Source organism: Nannobrachium achirus (genome assembly GCF_963921795.1).
Source record: "Nannobrachium achirus genome assembly, chromosome: 23".
NCBI classification, from domain to species: Eukaryota; Metazoa; Chordata; class Actinopteri; order Myctophiformes; family Myctophidae; genus Nannobrachium; species Nannobrachium achirus.
Window position 1 is genome coordinate 23,226,806 of NC_137830.1, and position 18,170 is coordinate 23,244,975.

The window sequence follows — 18,170 nt, forward strand, 5'->3', positions numbered from 1 at the left end:
GTGTGTGTGTGTGTGTGTGTGTGTGTGTGTGCGCGTGCGTGTGCGTGCGCGTGCGGCCAGTTACCCATGGGCCGTCAGTGTGTGGCGCACTACCGGCGTCTCCATCGCTACTGCGTCTTCTCCCACGAGGAGCTGCTGTGCAAGATGGCTGCCGACCCAGAGAGCCTGGACGTGGAGCTCGCCGCCGCCGTCTTTAAGGAGATGGGAGAGACCATGGAGGAGGAGACACGACTCAGACAGGCTGTCCAGGAACTGGTGAGAGGAGACCTTATTTTCAATCTGTATTCTTTTTCTTAATGTTGGGAGAACAGCTGATGGTTAAGCAATGGCTTGTTTTTAGGTTGATTTTGACGTTATTTTGTCACGCTATCGTCACCTTCTCCATGTGCTGTATGAGCGCTAATGCATTCCATTTTCTCCACGTTATTCCTCCTCGTTGGTTGCAGGGGGTCTTGTCCTCCGAGCAGGAGGTGTTTGAATTGTTCCCCGACGACGAGCGACAGTGCCACAAGTGTAAGACCACTTGCTTCCTGTCGGCGCTCACCTGCACCTGTAGCCCCGACCGGCTGGTCTGTCTCTACCACGCCAAAGACCTCTGTGATTGTCCAATGGGAAGCAAGTGTCTACGGTGAGATTCACACTGTCATTATGTCCAAATATAGTTACTTAAAGCTATACTATGTAACTTTTTTAATAAAACAAATCTTAAAATTGTCCTAATTATTAAATCGCTAAAGTTTTAGAACACCCACTTTGTTCATTTCAGCTCCCAAAGCCTTTTCTTTATATGTGTTCTACTGAGCCCTGGTGGCCGTGACCGGGGCTGTTTTTCCCGCAAAATTACGTCATATGCATCATTCTGTACACGTGTCTCCCTACCGGCCAATCAAAGCCCAGATCATACACTGCCGAGCTCTTCAGGAAATACACTGCAGTGTTTACACTGGGCTAGGAGTTTAGCATGTAGCTCCCCAACCGAGGCTCGTAGAGGGACACGAAAGACCTCTATGGATAGGTCTCGGCGAGGCGAGGCGGACGCGGTGGTCTGAAGGCCCGGTCCGCGGGCTTACACAGTATAGCTTTAAACCAATTTAGGCCAAGAATTATTTAATGCTTTAACTATTGAAAAATAGCAGATACACAAGCTCACAGCGCGGCACTCGAGTGCGCGCTGCGAGCTTGTAGATCTGCTATTTTTGAAAAGTCTTGAACATTGTGTGCAAATTGTAACTAACATTTTGCTTCTGGAGGTCCCTGGAACTAAATATTTTGGGATGGGGGTTCGTGTCCAAATACATGTCATTTTGGGGGTCCTTGACATGAAAAGGTTTGAGAGCACCACTGACATATTAGAAACCTAGGCTTTTCAAAAAACCTTATAAGGATTTAGAAGACATAGAATCGGGTCAAAATATTCAAAGACATGCACAAAAATAGCAGATCTACAAGCTTGTATATCTGCTCTTTTTTAATAGTTAATAATGCGTACCCGGTCTAAATGGGTTAAACCTGGGTTCTCTCTGATAGTAAGCAGGGGACAACTCCACTGGTTGCAAAAAGAAGTCTTGAATGGAAGTCTGAGAAAATGACTGATTCTGATTTGATTAGTTGCCTCAGTAAACATTTGCCTGATGAGTTTATATGCTCTTCAATACAGCATTATGTTCAGTTTGTAAACTATGACCTCATTCAGAGAAAAACAGGTAAACACGTTAATAGACAATAAAGCTAGGTATGTTGTGGTCACTACGTCCATTATTACCGTCGGCCAAAGAAGTATAATCCCTTGATAGTAAATCAATCAAATAAATTCACTGATCAGACTAGCCCAAATATGGAGTCATCCATCATCATCATCATGACATCAGAGATCCACAGGGAACCAACACCGACATCTTTCATATCCTATGAATATAAGAAACCATTGTTTTTAACTGTTTTACCACTTAACCTAATTTCTTATTATGTTGTGAGTCTGTTTTCAGATTCAGAATAATGCTATAAAAGAGGTATTATAATAACTGCTTGTTGTACCACATGGAAACATTTATTGCCTCTGCCTTTGCCTGTTTGAAACCAGACCAACCTGTTTTTTCACTGAACATTCCAACTGAGCATACGTATGTTACATACAAGGATCTGATGTTTTTGTTTAATCCATACAGATTGATCTTTTCAGACACAAACACCTGCTTATTCTAGAGGAGAACAACACCCTAATTGTCAGATGGGTTTTCTGGCAACCACTTGTCTTTTAGAGAGACTGTGTGGGAAACCCAAGGTTCCGGATTCGTGACCCCTTCCCCGGTCTATGTGTCGAAGTGTCCCCTGAACAAGACACTTAACTACTAATTGCTCACCAAGCACTGTACTGATGGCACTCACTGCTCATAATAGTTAGGATGGGTAAATGCAGTGGACACATTTGTCCTACAATATTATCATTATTATTATTATTATTATTAAAACCCTAACACAGTGGACATGGAGCGTTAACTACCATGCATATATACTCTTCCAGAAATGGAGTGCTGCAGACAGACCAGAAGCGTTCATTCTAGGTGGCTGCCCAGAGCGTATATTAATGACCTGTTTTGCTTCTTACCATCGAACACAGCTAATTGTATTGGTAGGACTGGCCGGCCAAGCCGGATGCACCATGTCCATGGAGTATTCAAACGCCTATAGTCTCCACGGTGGTGACCCAGACACTGCATTTTTCAGATGAATTCAGCTCATGTCGCCCAGAGAGAATAGAATTTACAGTGAAATTCGCTGGTGTGTTCCCTTTAGACGCCAGAATGAATTGAGCGGCGTTTGGTTGTATTCAGGCCTAAGCTGTTCACAGTAAATCTACTATAGAACGTGCGGTCCACTGACTTAGATCTTCTCAAAAAAAGACACGTGCGGTCCACTGACTTAGATCTTCTCAAAAAAAGACACCTATTCTCTCAGGCTTATGCATATACTGTATTTGTTTTGTTTGGTTGCTCCTTAAATCCTTCTTTCTGTGACGTCTTCCAGGTATCGATATGACCTAGAGGAATTCCCGTCCATGCTGTACGGAGTCAAGACAAGGGCGCAGTCCTACGAAACCTGGGCCAAGAGAGTCACTGAGGCCCTGGCTGCAGAACAGAAGAACAAGAAAGGTACGGAACCATAAACTATTAAAAGATGAGTAATCTTTCATAATCTTACAGAATAGTCTTTCTACCCATCAACCAGTGCAAAGTAGTGGAGAGATTGTTACTCTCTGCCTGCTTTCTTTTGCATACTTGGACCCTTCATCCCTTTGTCACCTTTCTGTCTTACATCTTCGTTTGATTCCTTTCTTATCATTTATCTCTCTCTCCCTTTGTGTGTGTGTGTGTGTGTGTGTGTGTGTGTGTGTGTGTGTGTGTGTGTGTGTGTCAGACCTGATTGAGCTGAAGGTGTTGTTGGAAGACGCTGAGGACAGGAAATACCCAGAGAATTCTCTGTTCCGTCGTCTCAGGGAGATGGTGAAGGAAGCCGAGACCTGCTCCTCTGTGGCCCAGCTGCTGCTCAGCCGCAAGCAGAGACACAGGTTACTACACACACACACACACACACACCTCTCTTTACATGCCGACCAACACAGGCATGAATACAAATCTCTGCATAACACACATCGATGGCTAAATGTTAAACAGTTTTGTTCAACTCATGGAAAGCTGACTGTGTGTTGAATTGTAACTTGACAAAGTGTCTCCAGTTTGTAAGTGGTATACTGTCCACTGAGTCTGTGTACGTTGTGCATGTATGCAGTAGTCGCCTGCGTACTGAGAGCAGTCGGAATCGCAGTAAGCTGACGGTGGATGAGCTCAAGGCCTTTGTGGAGCAGCTCTTCAGACTGCCCTGTGTCATCAGCCAGGCCCGACAAGTCAAGGCAAGTCCATTCCCTTCCATGCCTGTGCGTGCACAGACTCTGCGCGTGTGCACACACACACACACACACACACACACACACACACACACACACACACACACACACACACACACACACACACAATCGGTTGTTGATTCAGCTAAATGGTTTCATTTCAGACAACAAAAATTCCACCTAGTGTGAAGTGAGCCCATCCATCTTCTTTCTATCTATACCTCCCCTTCCCTCTTTTCTACCCCTTCGTTAAATGTATTCTCTTTTCTGAACCAACCTCCTCTCTCTGGCACAATCTGATCTTTCTCTTTCCCTCTCTCTCCTCTTATACAGGAGTTGTTGGAGAACGTCGAAGACTTCCATGAGAGGGCCCAGGTGGCCCTGGCGGACGAGATGCCAGACTCCTCTAAGCTGCAGGCCCTGTTGGACCTGGGTAGTGGGCTAGACGTGGAGCTGCCCGAGCTTCCCCGCCTCAAGCAGGAGCTCCAGCAGGCCCGCTGGCTTGACGAGGTAGGGCTCCGTCCGTCTGGAAGGAACTGGCTATTTCACGTGGTTAGGAATAAGATGACCCTGTTGATTATTACCAATAGGGAATGCGCTGCAGTCCGTATGCGTCAATCGACAGTGCCTAAGACTGTAATGACAGTGCATAAGACTGTAATGACAGTAGTTGTATGTTGTAGTTTGAAGAGTCTTAGGTTTGCCATGTTCTGGACTTTTCCGTTGTTTCCCATAAAGACAAACAACCCTGAATGTTTATTCACTCCCCGCTATTTCAACTGAATAATGGGTTCGGCCACAATTTCCCCCTGTACTGACAACAGCAAGCAAGACTTGCGTATGTAATATGTAACGTTGCATTTGCACCCATAGGCGTGAACAGAGCTAATTAGCTTCCTAGCTCCCTTACTACAAGAGTTAAGCCCCTCAAGCTAACAACACGCGACTGAAAAAGCGTGGTAACATTTTAAATAAATATTCACATACTGATTGCTTTTCAGGTGCGTGTTACACTGGCTGAGCCTCACCGCGTCACCCTGGAGCTGATGAAGAGGCTGATAGACTCCGGCGTGGGCCTGGCGCCTCACCACGCCGTAGAAAAAGCCATGGCGGAACTCCAAGAGATCCTTACCGTCTCCGAGAGATGGGAGGATAAAGCCCGCTCCTGTCTGCAGGCCAGGTCAGATCACACACACACTTACGCTTAAATTATTATGAGCCTGGCGGTAGATTTGCTACAGTAGGTGACACTGTCTCACAACAAAATATGAATCAAGCTTCAGGCAGGCATCCTCAACTCTTTATTCTGACATCTAGCTCAGGGCTTTCGGTTGCATGACACGTTGCATTGTTGTGTTTGCTTCCCCACAGACCTCGTCACAGCCTGGTGACTCTAGAGAGCATTGTGCTGGAGGCTCGGAACATCCCAGCCTACCTGCCCAATGTCTTAGCCCTCCGAGAGGCCCTGCACAAAGCCAAGGACTGGACCGGCAAAGTGGAGGCCATCCAGGTATTACTGCAAATGTGCACCACTACATGACATGACATGAGACATTTTATATTTTTGTGGAGTGGCACAGCTATGTTATATTACTAAACAAAACAAATACTGTGTAAGTGTGTATTTGTGAAGAAGGCTGGATAGCCAAAACGTTTCTTCTTGGATGCAATAAAGAAAAGAAAATCATATCGTGCCACTGTGTGCGACCCATTGCCTATATAATGTTGATCACACCAGGAGAGAAACCTAGAACCTACAGTACTATCCTGTCAGCTATGACAGAAAGATGTAACGGTAGTAATTATTTTTGTCATATTTACTTGGAGCAACATGGCTCTGTGCACTTGCACCTGACAAGCACTTAATTAATTTGCGCTGTAGTTGTGGTGAGAGCAATAGATTAGTGCTTTAAAATGCATATGTATTTGCCAATAAAAAACATACATTAGCATTTCAATCCGGAAAGAAAAGTATCTGGCTTTTCACTGTATCAAACATGGATATTCTGAAGCAGCTTCTGTGGACGTGATCGCCATCTGGTGGCTACCTGTATGTTACTACAAAAAGATGTCAGACCAGGCCACAATTGAAAAATCAAACCTCGGTTCGAAGTGGAGCGGTGTGTGTGTGTGTGTGTGTGTCTGTGTGTGTGTGTGTGTGTGTGTGTGTGTGTGTGTGTGTGTGTGTGTGTGTGTGTGTGTGTGTGTGTGTGTGTGTGTGTGTGTGTGTGTGTGTGTGTGTGTGTGTGTGTGTGTGTGTGTGTGTGTGTGTGTGTGTGTGTGCGCGCGTGCGTGCGTGCGCGCCTGCACAACAGCGCCCCTCCTTTAACTTGTGTGGCCACTCAAGGTATTGCCAGGCTACAGACATACCCAGCCAGCCACATAGCCAGCCAGCCAGCCACGGACATACCTGTCTATTGGGAGCGCTTTCACCGCTCCAAAAATTATAGCAAGAACTGCAGTATATAGACAGACATTCATTGAAAGTATACATTTGTACATATATTATGCTAGTCAAGCACTTTCAGTCATTAACCCATTTAGACCTGAGGCCGATTCTAAAAACGCCTTCTAATATATGTTGTTATATATATATACTGTTCATAACATATAGTTATTTATAAGGGTTCCTGGTCTAAATGGGTTCAAATTAAGTTAGAAATATAATAAAAAAATGTTGTCTCTTAAAATGACCTCTAACCTCCTTTCCAGAACGGCAGTAGCTATGCATACCTGGACCAGCTGGAGAGCCTGCTGGCCAGGGGCCGATCCATCCCCGTACGCCTAGACCCCCTGGCCCAGGTGGAGTCCCAGGTCACCTCAGCCAGAGCCTGGAGAGAGAGGACAGGTCGCACCTTTCTCAAGAAGAACTCCACCTACACCCTTCTGCAGGTGGGGCCGCACGTAGTATAGGACTGTAGGAGACCATTCAACACTGTGTTGTGATGTGTAAACATCGAGTTTCAACCTGGCTTCCCTATTGCCAGTCATAGGCCAAAATGTTAATTAAAAAAAAAAGGTAATCTTCAAGCTTGCAGTTGTAGATTGGATATTTTTGCTATTCATCTTACATCGAAGTATATAGTACAGGAGGGTAGTTAAGTTACAGTAGATTCAGTATCTATTCAGTATCTAATGATGTATCACAGATGCTTTTAAAATCCTTCCTTGGATTGTCCCTCGGTGCAACCTACACCGTAAAATACCTCCGTCCCTCTCCCAGGTGCTGAGCCCGCGCGCGGACATCGGCGTCTACGGCAACAGCAAGAGCAAACGCAAGCGCGTCAAGGAGCTGATGGAGAAGGAGCGCGGCGGCTACATCCTCGACGCCTGCGACGGCGAGGAGGGCGCGGACGAGGTGCGCGAGCCGGCCGCCGTGGTGGCGGCCTTCAAGGCCAAGGAGCACAAGGAGGTGGAGGCCATCCACGCGCTGCGCGCCGCCAACCTGGCCAAGATGGCCATGGCGGACCGCATCGAGGAGGTCAAGTTCTGCCTTTGCCGCAAGACAGCGAGCGGCCTCATGCTGCAGTGTGAGCTGTGCAAGGACTGGTTCCACGGGGCCTGCGTGCCGCTGCCCAAGACGGGCCAGCAGCGGAAGCCTGGCACCGGCTGGCAGAGCAACGGCAAGGAGTCCAAGTTCCTGTGCCCGCTGTGCCAGCGGTCGAGGCGGCCACGGCTGGAGACCATCCTGTCACTGCTGGTGTCTCTGCAGAAGCTCCCAGTGAGGCTGCCTGAGGGGGAGGCTCTGCAGTGTCTGACGGAGAGAGCCATGGGCTGGCAGGTACACATCACACGACCATGTTCTCTGGGCACTGTTAATTGTTTGGACGGAGAAACATGTAGTCCTCTGTAAAAACATTTTATTGTTTTTGTTCAGCACATAGCTGTTGAATAATGTAAGGCATGTCAAGTTTATTTGTATAGGGGGTATGCGCGTGACATCATCGTACCCGGAGGTTATGCAGGAACACCTGAGTGGCAAAAAAGTAGGAGCAGTGATGTTAATAGGTTTTTAATGTAATGAGTCCCGGGACCCAAGAAGGGTCTTTCGGATGAGTTATTTTATATACATCGATAATATATAGATCTTCTCAGTGAGATGTCTCCTGTTTGTACTGTTACTGCTTCTATGGAATGGGGGAAATGGTCTCTGCCGTGCTTGTGTTTGCTCTGCTGTACAGAGAACCAGTGGACTGGGTCAAAAGGGATTGCTTGTAGATCGGCTACTTTTGTTTTGAACGGTTGATCATAGAGGGACGTGCCGCCCCTCTATGGATGCGGGAGGGCAAGGCACAGGCGGCCGCGGTGGTCCGCTGTCCCGGCGGACCACCAAAGGGACGGCGCCGCCACGAAAACACTATAATCAATCAAACAGTTAGGCAGCCTAGGCTACATACATACTATCTCAGATAGCATACATGCTAGGCTAGCTTGCTTCCTCCGTGTTGTAGTTGAGCCAATAAAGGTTATTTGACCATGTTCACCACAACGTTAATCGTCGCTATTGTTGTAAAGACGCAATGAAGACCTGTGTGGCTTCTAACACGTTGTCCAATGTCCACCACATCTATAAACAATAGCGCGTGTATCCAGTTGTTATTGAATGAAGAGGATGAAGAGGACAGGGGGAGAGGGGGAGAGAGAGGAGGCGGGGTCGCTGTCTGAGCAGTGAGCAGTGAGCACGTCACGTTTCTGCGCCGTGCCTTGCCATACACGTTCTGTGGGGGAACCCTTTTTGGTGTATCACCTAACACCCTGTGCCACTATGGTCAGAGAGCGGCCCGGTGCTACGCTAAAACTCAGGCACCCATTGAATTATGTGACCATGCACGGACACACAAAATGGCTTTCAAAACACACTGTCGTTAGTTCTATCGTCTGTTTTAAGACTTTCTACGCGGATTTCATTTGTGTTAACATAGCGTAAAGTAGCATGCCTTCACCCATGAACAATGGTGGCGTCTGTGGACTTTTTTAAATATATTTTTTTTCGCGACGTGGTAAATTATTTTCACGTGGACTCCAATGGAGGCGATGCGTCCGTGGGACCCCAGAACACTGACGTGAATGCGTCTCTAGGCAACGTGAATGCGTCAGAGACGTGGGACGCGCACGTAATGACGTCACTGTAGGAGTCAGTGGGAGTGAGGAAGAGCACTAATTATTCATCTGTTCTCCTTTCTGTCCTGTCCTTCCAGGACCGAGCGCGTCAGGCCCTGGCCACAGCCGAGCTGTCCTCAGCCTTGGCCAAGTTGTCTGTTCTCAGCCAGCGCATGGTGGAGCAGGCCGCCAGGGAGAAGACAGAAAAAATAATCAACGCAGAGCTTCAGAAAGCTGCCGCCAACCCTGACCTACAGGTACTGCTGGAAAAGAGGCCAAGTATAGAGGAACTGTGCTGCTCAACTGTGCTAAATTGTTGTTTTGAAGTGAATCTCGGCTTTTGTAATTGTCCTATAATTTTATAGGTAATTTTTGTAAATATAACCTGGTTCATGTATGTTGTTCAATTGGCCATACATATTGCATATTATATCACTTCTAATGTGAGGCTACCACATTGATTCTAAATATTTAGCAGTTTGTTTAGTCAGCTAGGTGCAAGACCATGAAGAAAGGCATCAACTGACCAAGCAAATGTGTTGCAACTGTATACTTGAGGCATGATTATGAGTCACCTCTCCCCAGGGTCACATCCAGACGTTCCAACAGGGCGGCTTCAGCCGAGCCATGTCACCTCGGCAGTCTCTAGACTATGATGACGAGGAGACTGACTCAGACGAGGACATCAGGGAGACATACGGCTACGACATGAAGGTAGACACATGCATAGAGACACACACACACACGGGCGGCAGTGGCTCAGGAGGTAGTGCGGCCGCTTGTGAACCGAAAGGTTCCCAGTTCGATCCCGGGCTCCTCCAGAGTTAGTGCCGATGAGCAAGACACTGAACCCCTAATTGCTCCCGATAAGCAGGGAATATTGTGTGTGTAAATTGATGAATATACTGCACAATCATTGTAAAGCGCCTGTCCAGGATGTTTAAGCAACTCTCACTTTATGCCTAAACTTGGTCAACCTTTTCCCTATCCCTAAAACAGCCCAAATATACTCGCATTCCTGCATTTTCCTCATCTTTCTAACTCCTCTCTCAACGACCTCTCTGCTTTGTGTTGGTGTTATCCAGAGTTTATTTTATTGCTTCCTATCCATGCTTATTTCCCGCTGTGCCTTTTTAAATTTATGTTATTTGATACTATTTATTTTAAATCTTAAATGTGTTTATTGTGTCTTTTGAAAAGCACCTTAAAAATAAAGTCTGTTCCTCAGGACCCAGGAGAGGTGAAGCCCTACCTGTTCTGTGACGAGGAGATCCCCGTCAAGTCCGAGGAAGTGGTGAGCCACATGTGGCCGACCGTTACGCCCTCCTTCTGCGCCGAACATGCCTACTCCTCAGCCTCCAAGTCCACCGTCCAGAGTAAGACGCTGACTTTTCACCACTTGAACTAGGGGTGGGCGATATGGTGATAAATATTGTTGAGACGATACAATGTCCCCACGATATTCCTTTTCAGAGATATTCCTTTTCAGAGATATCGTATATATCGTGATACAATGAGGGAGCCTTATAAAAAATCCTGTTGAATTGTTAATACAGAGATTCATTGCAGAATTAATTTAAACCTGCATTTTGGTCTAAATCAGTAGTTCTCAAACTTTAGAATGTCATGGTCTCCCCTTAACTCTGACAGTATACAAATGAAACCAAATGGACCCGTAATGGTTTCTTTTGTATACTGTGAGAGTTACATACTTGCAAGGGTCCATTTAGACATCCCAAAAGGAACCCAGAGAGTCCCTGGACCCCACTTTGAGGCCCTCTGGTCTAAATGGCCTGTTACTCCTTTTTATTTTAGTTTTTGTGGTTGTACTGTTAAGTAACTTGAAAAATAACCATAAAAACCAACATGAAAAAGAATCATGATAAGCTTGTGTATCGTGATACAGCTTGGAAAAATACCTGATATTGTATTTTTCCATATCGCCCACCCCTAACTTGAACCCTATAATAATACTTTGCTGACCCGTGTCAATCATTGAATATTTTGAAAAGTGTCTTATTTTTCCAATGAGCTTGTAGACCGGCTCGTGGTTAATGTCTGCTTTGAGAGGAGCATTTACATGCCCTTGCTATGTTTAGTTTTTGTGCCACCGTTCACACTGGACAATAATGTTCATTAGACTAAACATTGCCTTTGTCTCCCATCTCCCTCCCCTCCTCCCCAGACATGGGCACCCCCAGGAAGCAGCCCAGAAAGACCCCCCTGGTCCCCCGCAGTCTGGAGCCCCCGGTCCTGGAGCTGTCGTCTCAGGCCAAAGCCCAGCTGGAGGAGCTGATGATGGTGGGCGACCTGCTGGAGGTCTCCCTGGACGAGACCCAGCACATCTGGAGAATCTTGCAAGCCACGCATCCCCCCTCAGAGGAGAGATTCTTGCAGGTCATGGAGGTACGGTTTTGGATAGGGGATGGTGCAACAGTTAATTGAACTGATGGAGTTAATCTATCTTTTCACAAAAAAAAAAGATTAGCCCTGTCAGTTGAGTTGACTTTTCTTCAATGTGCTATGGTCAAAATTTCAACATAAAAGCTTATTTATACCCTGTCACATACAATTTGATTTGTAGATTTTTTACTGTTTTACTATTTTTACTGTTTCAAAACGATGAGAAAATGTGTCTGCCGAGAAATGTGTCAGACAGTCACTAAGGAAACACATTTACCGGCAAATTGAAATCCTGTATTTGCATTGTACTACAGCATTTGTCTCTGTCTTTTCCAGCCTGATGACTCTCTGATGGGGAAGCCGCTGAAGCTCAAACTCAAGGATTCGGAGAAGAAGAGAAAGAGGAAGTTGGAGCGAGCCGAGCACCACCACATGATGATGGTGGCCGCCTCCTCCTCCTCGGGCGCCGGGGCCTCTGGCCTGGGCGACCACCGGCCCGGCGGTGCCAAGTCCAAGGAGCTGAAGAGGTCGGGCCTGGAGCTGGGCCTCGGGGGCAAGCCTAAGAAGAAGAAGCTGAAGCTCAACCTGGAAAAGAGCCGCGAGATGAAGCAGCTTGCCAAGCGCCTGGCCAAGGAGGAGAAGGAGAGGAAGAGGAAGGAGAAGGCGGCGGCCAAGGCAGAGGCCCTGCGGGAGGTCCTGGAGAAGAGGAAGGAGAAGAAGATCCTCGACATCCCCTCCAAGTACGACTGGTCCGGAGCCGAGGACTCCAACGACGAGAACGCTGTGTGTGCTTCCAAGACTTGCCAGAGGCCCTGCAAGGATAAGGTGAGATGTCTACAGAGTATCTAGCCTTTGGGTCCTTGTATTGTAACGTTTTAAATCAGTATCTTGTTGATTCTCGAAATTTGTTAATAGGTGTCCCTTTTGTGAAGTCAAAGAGTCGGGGCTGTAGCCTGGCATGGCCAGACTAATATAAACACATAGATATTATTCTGAAACTTCAGTGTGGAAGATTCATTTCCAAGGTGATGTTGTAGAAAACCGAGATCATTTGTTATTATTATGACAGTCTAAATAAGAAATTTAATTCACAGGAAACACTTGAGTGTCAAATTGACAGACAGTGGTCAGTGTCTGTCACAGTGAAATCATTGAAAAGTCATTTGGTGTAAGCCAAGGTCAGCATAAATCATACTTGGTGCGTGGGGTTGCAGCGATACACAATACAGACAATAAAAAAATTAAATACAACTATTTGACAATACAAAAGGAACATTAAAATGGACAGGAGAAAGCACTGGGAACAGGCATGTGCACACGTGGCAAGTTCCTTAGATCAGAGGGGCCGATGAACGGGATCTAGACTGATGGGCATGAAAAGGCCTGTGTCATCTCTAGTGAAGTAATCTGGGTAGAACAGCACACAGGTGACCCATAGATGATTGATAGACAACTTTGGCTTAGCGAGTAACAGAGGGCAAAAGGTGATAGCACATAACTAAAGTGCATCTGTTCAGACTAACAAGAATCTATTTCTAAATTAACATATCCATTAGAATCAATTCATTACTGACTGCGAGTTCAAACCATCACATCAAATGTAGCTTGTCAGTTAAATAGCTACATTTTCTCAAATTTAAGTGTTGTTTTGAAGTTGATCGATAGATATATAGTTTAATGTATAATGTTTAATGTTCAGTATCAGGGATCTTCCCATCTCTCAAGATCTTTGGTAAGCAGAAAATACATTTTCAGGCCCATATACCCATTTTATCCAGTCATCAGAGAGAACCTAAGTTAAGCATAACATTCACTAACAGCATAACTGAAATTGGAAATAGAACTACAGAAAGCTGTAGTACAGGTTGCCTGGGTTAGTCTGGTAACCAGGGTAATTAAAACCGGGAAAGCATCTGTGTAATTCTTTATTTTGCACGTTGGCTATTAAAACATGGCAGATGTACAAGCTCACAGCACGTCACTTTGTGCCACGCTGTGAGCTTGTGAAATCATGTCAGAATCATAACCTTGCAGCATCATAGCACTGCATGTTACTAGTTCCCAAATGTCAGCCATCACCCAGTAGGTGATACGGTCAAATTGTAACAGCTCTATCTAGCTCTATCTAGTCCTGATGCCGCTGCATTTTGAAATGTGAAAGACGCTTTGGTCACAGTAAGGCCAAAATGATGATAAAATAGATCACCAGTGTTAAAACGTAACCAGTTCCCGGATTGGATTCCACATTATGTAAATGAGCTACAAAAGATCGGCTTTAACTAAGCTGTCAACATGTCGACGCTGAAAGAATACTCCCGTCTTACTGACTGAGAGGCTGAGTTGGACTGTGTGAATGTTGTGTGTGACAGCATGGAGCCGTTGACGAAACACCCCCCCCAGAGACAGAAAACCTCCTCTTTCAAAAGAACATGGATCTTTATTGAATATCAACAGCTGATAACAGCACTGGAACACCTTAAAGAGAGTTACACATAACGTATTAACAGGGGGGTGTGACCACCAGGCGGTCCTCTTTGGGGAGGGCACAGTAAAACAGTGACCAGTCCGATTGCCCTGTCCGTCCAGGGGCCAACCAATCACTGCTGTCCTTCTATTGGGGCTGGGAGTCGAAAGGGGAGATTGTGAGAAAAAAAGAAAAAAAAAGAACTCACATGGCCCTATCCTTCCACGGTATTTTCAAGTCAGCATGAAACGGTTTGAAGCATTAAGGACACCCAAATTGATATGTATTTGGCCACGGACTCCCATCTTTAAATATTTTGTGCCCGGGACCCCCAAACAAAATTTGTGTTGTTAAAAGGTTTCAACGTTTTTCAAAATATTGCAGATTTCTTTCAAGATTTTATAGCAGGTTATAGCAGATTGATGCTAATTTAACTAATTTTTTTAACTTTGGAACCAGCTCATGGACCCCTGGTGGTCCCCGGAACCAACTTTGAGAATCCCTGGTCTAGGTGATATTGCACCTAAAATATGTTTTTCAGATTACACCAGGAATTTCACAACATTCCAATCCCTTCCCAACGAAGAGTGTAGATCCCCATTTTATCATAATGACATCACTGATCCTCACTCAACGTTTGTCATAATTTGGTCTGCATCTATCTCTCTGTCGCCCCCCTCCAGGTGGACTGGGTGCAGTGCGACGGCGGCTGTGACGAGTGGTTCCACCAGGTGTGTGTGGGCGTGACGTGCGAGATGGCCGAGAGCGAGGACTACATCTGCGTCGACTGCTCCCGCAAGGCCGGCATCGCAGGCCTGCCGCCGGCCACGGCGGCGGAGGTCAAGCTTGAGGAGGAAGAGGTGGTGACGACGGAGGAGACCGTGGTGATGCTGGCGGGGCCGTCCATGTGCATCGCCGGTGGGGGCAGTGCGCAGCAGAACCTCCCGCCAGCGCTGCACCTAACCACCGCCACAGTGACTTCACACCAGCCGCAATCACACCAGGGCAGCTAGCCTAGCGCCCCCAGGGAAAAAAGCCCCTGAACATTTTTAAATAAACAAAAATGAACGCCGAGACACACAAGTACGGTGTACAAGTGTACGGGTGAAACCGCTGTACCGCACAGAGCCCAGCGACGCAGCTCTGTGTCCTCAAATCCGGGCCACTGGACCGAGGTGTAAGAGGGGTTTGAAATCACTTCCATTCCCGCTCACCTGCTTATGAATGAATTTGGCATTAAAAGGGAGCAGAATGAAGATGGCGCTTTGTCTATTACTGCCTGGATCCCAGAGCACACGGTAAAGACTCCATTAAAGGAGCAGAGAGAGAGGAGAGAGCAACGACCTCCCTTTCTCAGACTGGACCTTCCGAGGGCAGACCCGTGGAGAAAAGAGGAGGGAAAGCGATCGAGTGGATACAAAGCGACGGATAGGGGAGGCTCCGTCCTTTGCACATAACGTGATGGGCGCTGGACGCTGAACAGTTTACCAAGACTCCACCGCTCAAGCTCGTCATGACTGCTCCCCAGCGTCCTGAGCATTGAGATGTGTCCAAAGTCCAGTGGTTCTCAAATTCTTTTTATTTCTAGGACCCCCGTAGAGAGTGTTTGAATGGAAAAAGGATCTGTTTGGTTCCATTTGTACACATTTGTACACTTACAGACCTGTAAGGGATCATTTGGAGCCCCTCAAGAAACCCAGAGGGTCCCTGGACTCCACTTAGTTTGAGAACCACTTGTCTAAACGGTTATCACTGGGCGCTCGCACACAAACACACATCAGCGCTTCAGTTCCAAATCTACTCATCACAGCCGGTTTACTGTAGCTCATCTGTCTCTGTCTAAACATCAAAAGTTTGCGACCCAACACCTTTTCCTCCTCAACCTATGCTGTCGTGTTCAGTCCAAACAGGGGAAATGATGCTGTATCGCCTACTTCTACTAGGTTTGACTGTTCTTAACCCAGCAGCTATCTGGAACCGGTCCTCCTCCCTGCCTTGCTCCTCAGAAACGTAACATCTCAATGTTTTAGGATTACAACAACTAGGAACAAATGCAAACTGTTGTAAACAGTTGTAATGTAGTGGAATTATTTATAATGTATATAGGTTTTAAGCGATTAAATAATCGGGATTGTGGCTGTTTTTTGAGTTTCTTTTCTGTTTTCTCACCTTTAATAAAAACTTACTAGTCAAATCACAGAATTCAGATATTCTTATTTATTTTTTTACTTCATGTTTTATTCCCCCAAATACTGTTTAAATCTTGTGATTTCCATAATGGCCTAACTGAATTGCTATGTTTGCCTATTATAAAAATATAGTATGAAAGAATATTCCAGTCAGACAGTCTGTTAGTTAGAGAATTACGGAATATGACACTGAGTTACTCGTTTACCTTCATTAGGAGACGGACATACTGTAGTAGCAAGTCAGAAGAGATTTCAAGCATGTAGAGTCTTTTATTTTTTTTACTCTGTGCTGCACCAGTACCAGCTTCCTCTTTTGATTCATTGTTAATAACTGAGTAAAACCCCTTCCCATCCTATCTTCAAGAAATATATTTTCAAACTGATAATTTAGATTATCTTTAAAAAAACAAATCAGCTAGAGCGTCTTATTTTCCCACTTCATGAGAACATTTACTTACCTAAATCCATTTGGTCATTGGCAAGGGTGTCGCACCAAATTCTGGGCCCTGGGTACTTGTGCAAGTAATGTGTAATTTGTGCAAGTCTATCCTTCTAAGGTTTTTTGAAAAACCTAATATTTAGTTCCAGGGACCCCCCAGAAGCAAAATTTCAGTTACAAATGTTCGCTAAAAAAATACACATATTCAAAGATTTGCACACATTTTCACAACTTTTCAAAAATGGCAGATCTACAAGCTCGTGCCACGGCCGCGCTGTGAGCTTGTATATCTGCTATTTTTCAATGGCTAAGTAAGTATAAAATAATTAAGGCCCCTCCTTGGGCCCTTGTAACTCAGTCCCACTCCCCCCCCCCCCCCCCCCCTCCCTTGTGACGCCCCTGGTCATTGGTCATACAGCGGTATGTCGGGCACTGACAACAACGGTCCACAAGCTCAAACGAACTTGTAGATCTTGTGAGCTTGTAGATCAGCTATTTCCTTTAGCTTTACTGACCAACAGATATCCAATCGACGTCCATCTGCTGTACTGTCTGCATTGGGGATGGAAGCGAGCCTAATCCGGTCTGAACTGACCTCAGCTGCTTCTACCTGACCCAGTCACCTCTGTCACCCCGTTGACTGCAGCAACTAGTAAGTTAGCAGTGGTGTAAAGTGTACATTTATTAAAGTAATGTAGCCTACTCAAGTACAATTTTGAGGTATTTGTATTTTACTGGAGCATTTCCAATTTCCAATACTTCTACTCCACTACATTTATTTGAAAACTTTAGTTACTTACTAGTTACCCTGAAGATATAAATTATAATATTATAAAACATGTACTACTTTAGCCCTATTTTATACCTAGGCTATTTGAAAATAGACAATATGCAAGCTTGTTAGCTTGTAGATCTGCTATTTCCAAACATTTTTTACTTTTGATGCTTGAAGTATATTTTGATGCCAATCGTACTTTTACTCAAGTACATTTTGAATTCTGTGACTTTTATTGAAGTAAAACATACTAGTACGTTTTACACCAAGTAGACAGACACACAGGGTATTGGTGTTTTTTGGGGGGGACGTTGGGTCACCAACACCAGTCCTAGCCAAGTGGCACTAGATCATTAACCAGCACAAACGGTCACTGGCATCGTCACAATACACGCTAGATTATGTATTTTCTGCCCAGTTGCCATGATTTTGTACATCTCTGACACGTGTCCCAGAGTGCCACGCTGCGAGCTTGTAGATCTGCCAAATAAAATGTGAAAAAAGTCTTTGAATATTTCAAATCCATCTAAGGTTTTGTTGTTTCTATGTCAGTGGTGATCAAACTCTTTCATATGAAGGACCCCCAAAATGATATGTATTTTGCCACGGATCCCCATCTCAAAATGTTTAGTTCCAGGGACCCCCCCACGGCCCCCAAAAGCAAAATTTCAGTTACAAATGTTTGCTTAAAAAATCCATATTCAAAGATTTGCACACATTTTCAGGACTTTTCAAAAATAGCAGATCTACAAGTGCTTGTATATCTATTTTTCAATAGCTAAAGTATAAAATAATTAAGGCCCCTCCACCTTGGGCCCTAGTAACTCAGTCCCCCCCCCCCCCCCCCTTGTGGCGCCCCTGGGTGTCCCTTTGTGTTTGAGTTCTCTTGGTTACTTAGG

At 45.6% G+C, this 18,170-nt stretch overlaps 1 protein-coding gene across 1 annotated transcript in view; it reads left to right on the plus strand.

Annotated features, from left to right (window-relative positions):
- Positions 1–16,051, plus strand: part of kdm5a (lysine demethylase 5A) — a 29,210-nt gene extending 13,159 nt beyond the window's left edge. Inside the window, exons 14-29 of the mRNA XM_080754674.1 lie at positions 61–255; positions 447–628; positions 3,025–3,149; positions 3,415–3,565; positions 3,787–3,907; positions 4,235–4,411; positions 4,903–5,081; positions 5,273–5,411; positions 6,614–6,793; positions 7,125–7,682; positions 9,100–9,258; positions 9,587–9,715; positions 10,230–10,377; positions 11,187–11,407; positions 11,741–12,229; positions 14,552–16,051. Coding sequence (XP_080610800.1) covers positions 61–255; positions 447–628; positions 3,025–3,149; positions 3,415–3,565; positions 3,787–3,907; positions 4,235–4,411; positions 4,903–5,081; positions 5,273–5,411; positions 6,614–6,793; positions 7,125–7,682; positions 9,100–9,258; positions 9,587–9,715; positions 10,230–10,377; positions 11,187–11,407; positions 11,741–12,229; positions 14,552–14,881 — 3,483 coding nt within the window. The 3' untranslated portion in view covers positions 14,882–16,051. The remainder of the gene's footprint in view (positions 1–60; positions 256–446; positions 629–3,024; positions 3,150–3,414; positions 3,566–3,786; positions 3,908–4,234; positions 4,412–4,902; positions 5,082–5,272; positions 5,412–6,613; positions 6,794–7,124; positions 7,683–9,099; positions 9,259–9,586; positions 9,716–10,229; positions 10,378–11,186; positions 11,408–11,740; positions 12,230–14,551) is intronic.
- Positions 16,052–18,170: the final 2,119 nt, after the last annotated feature.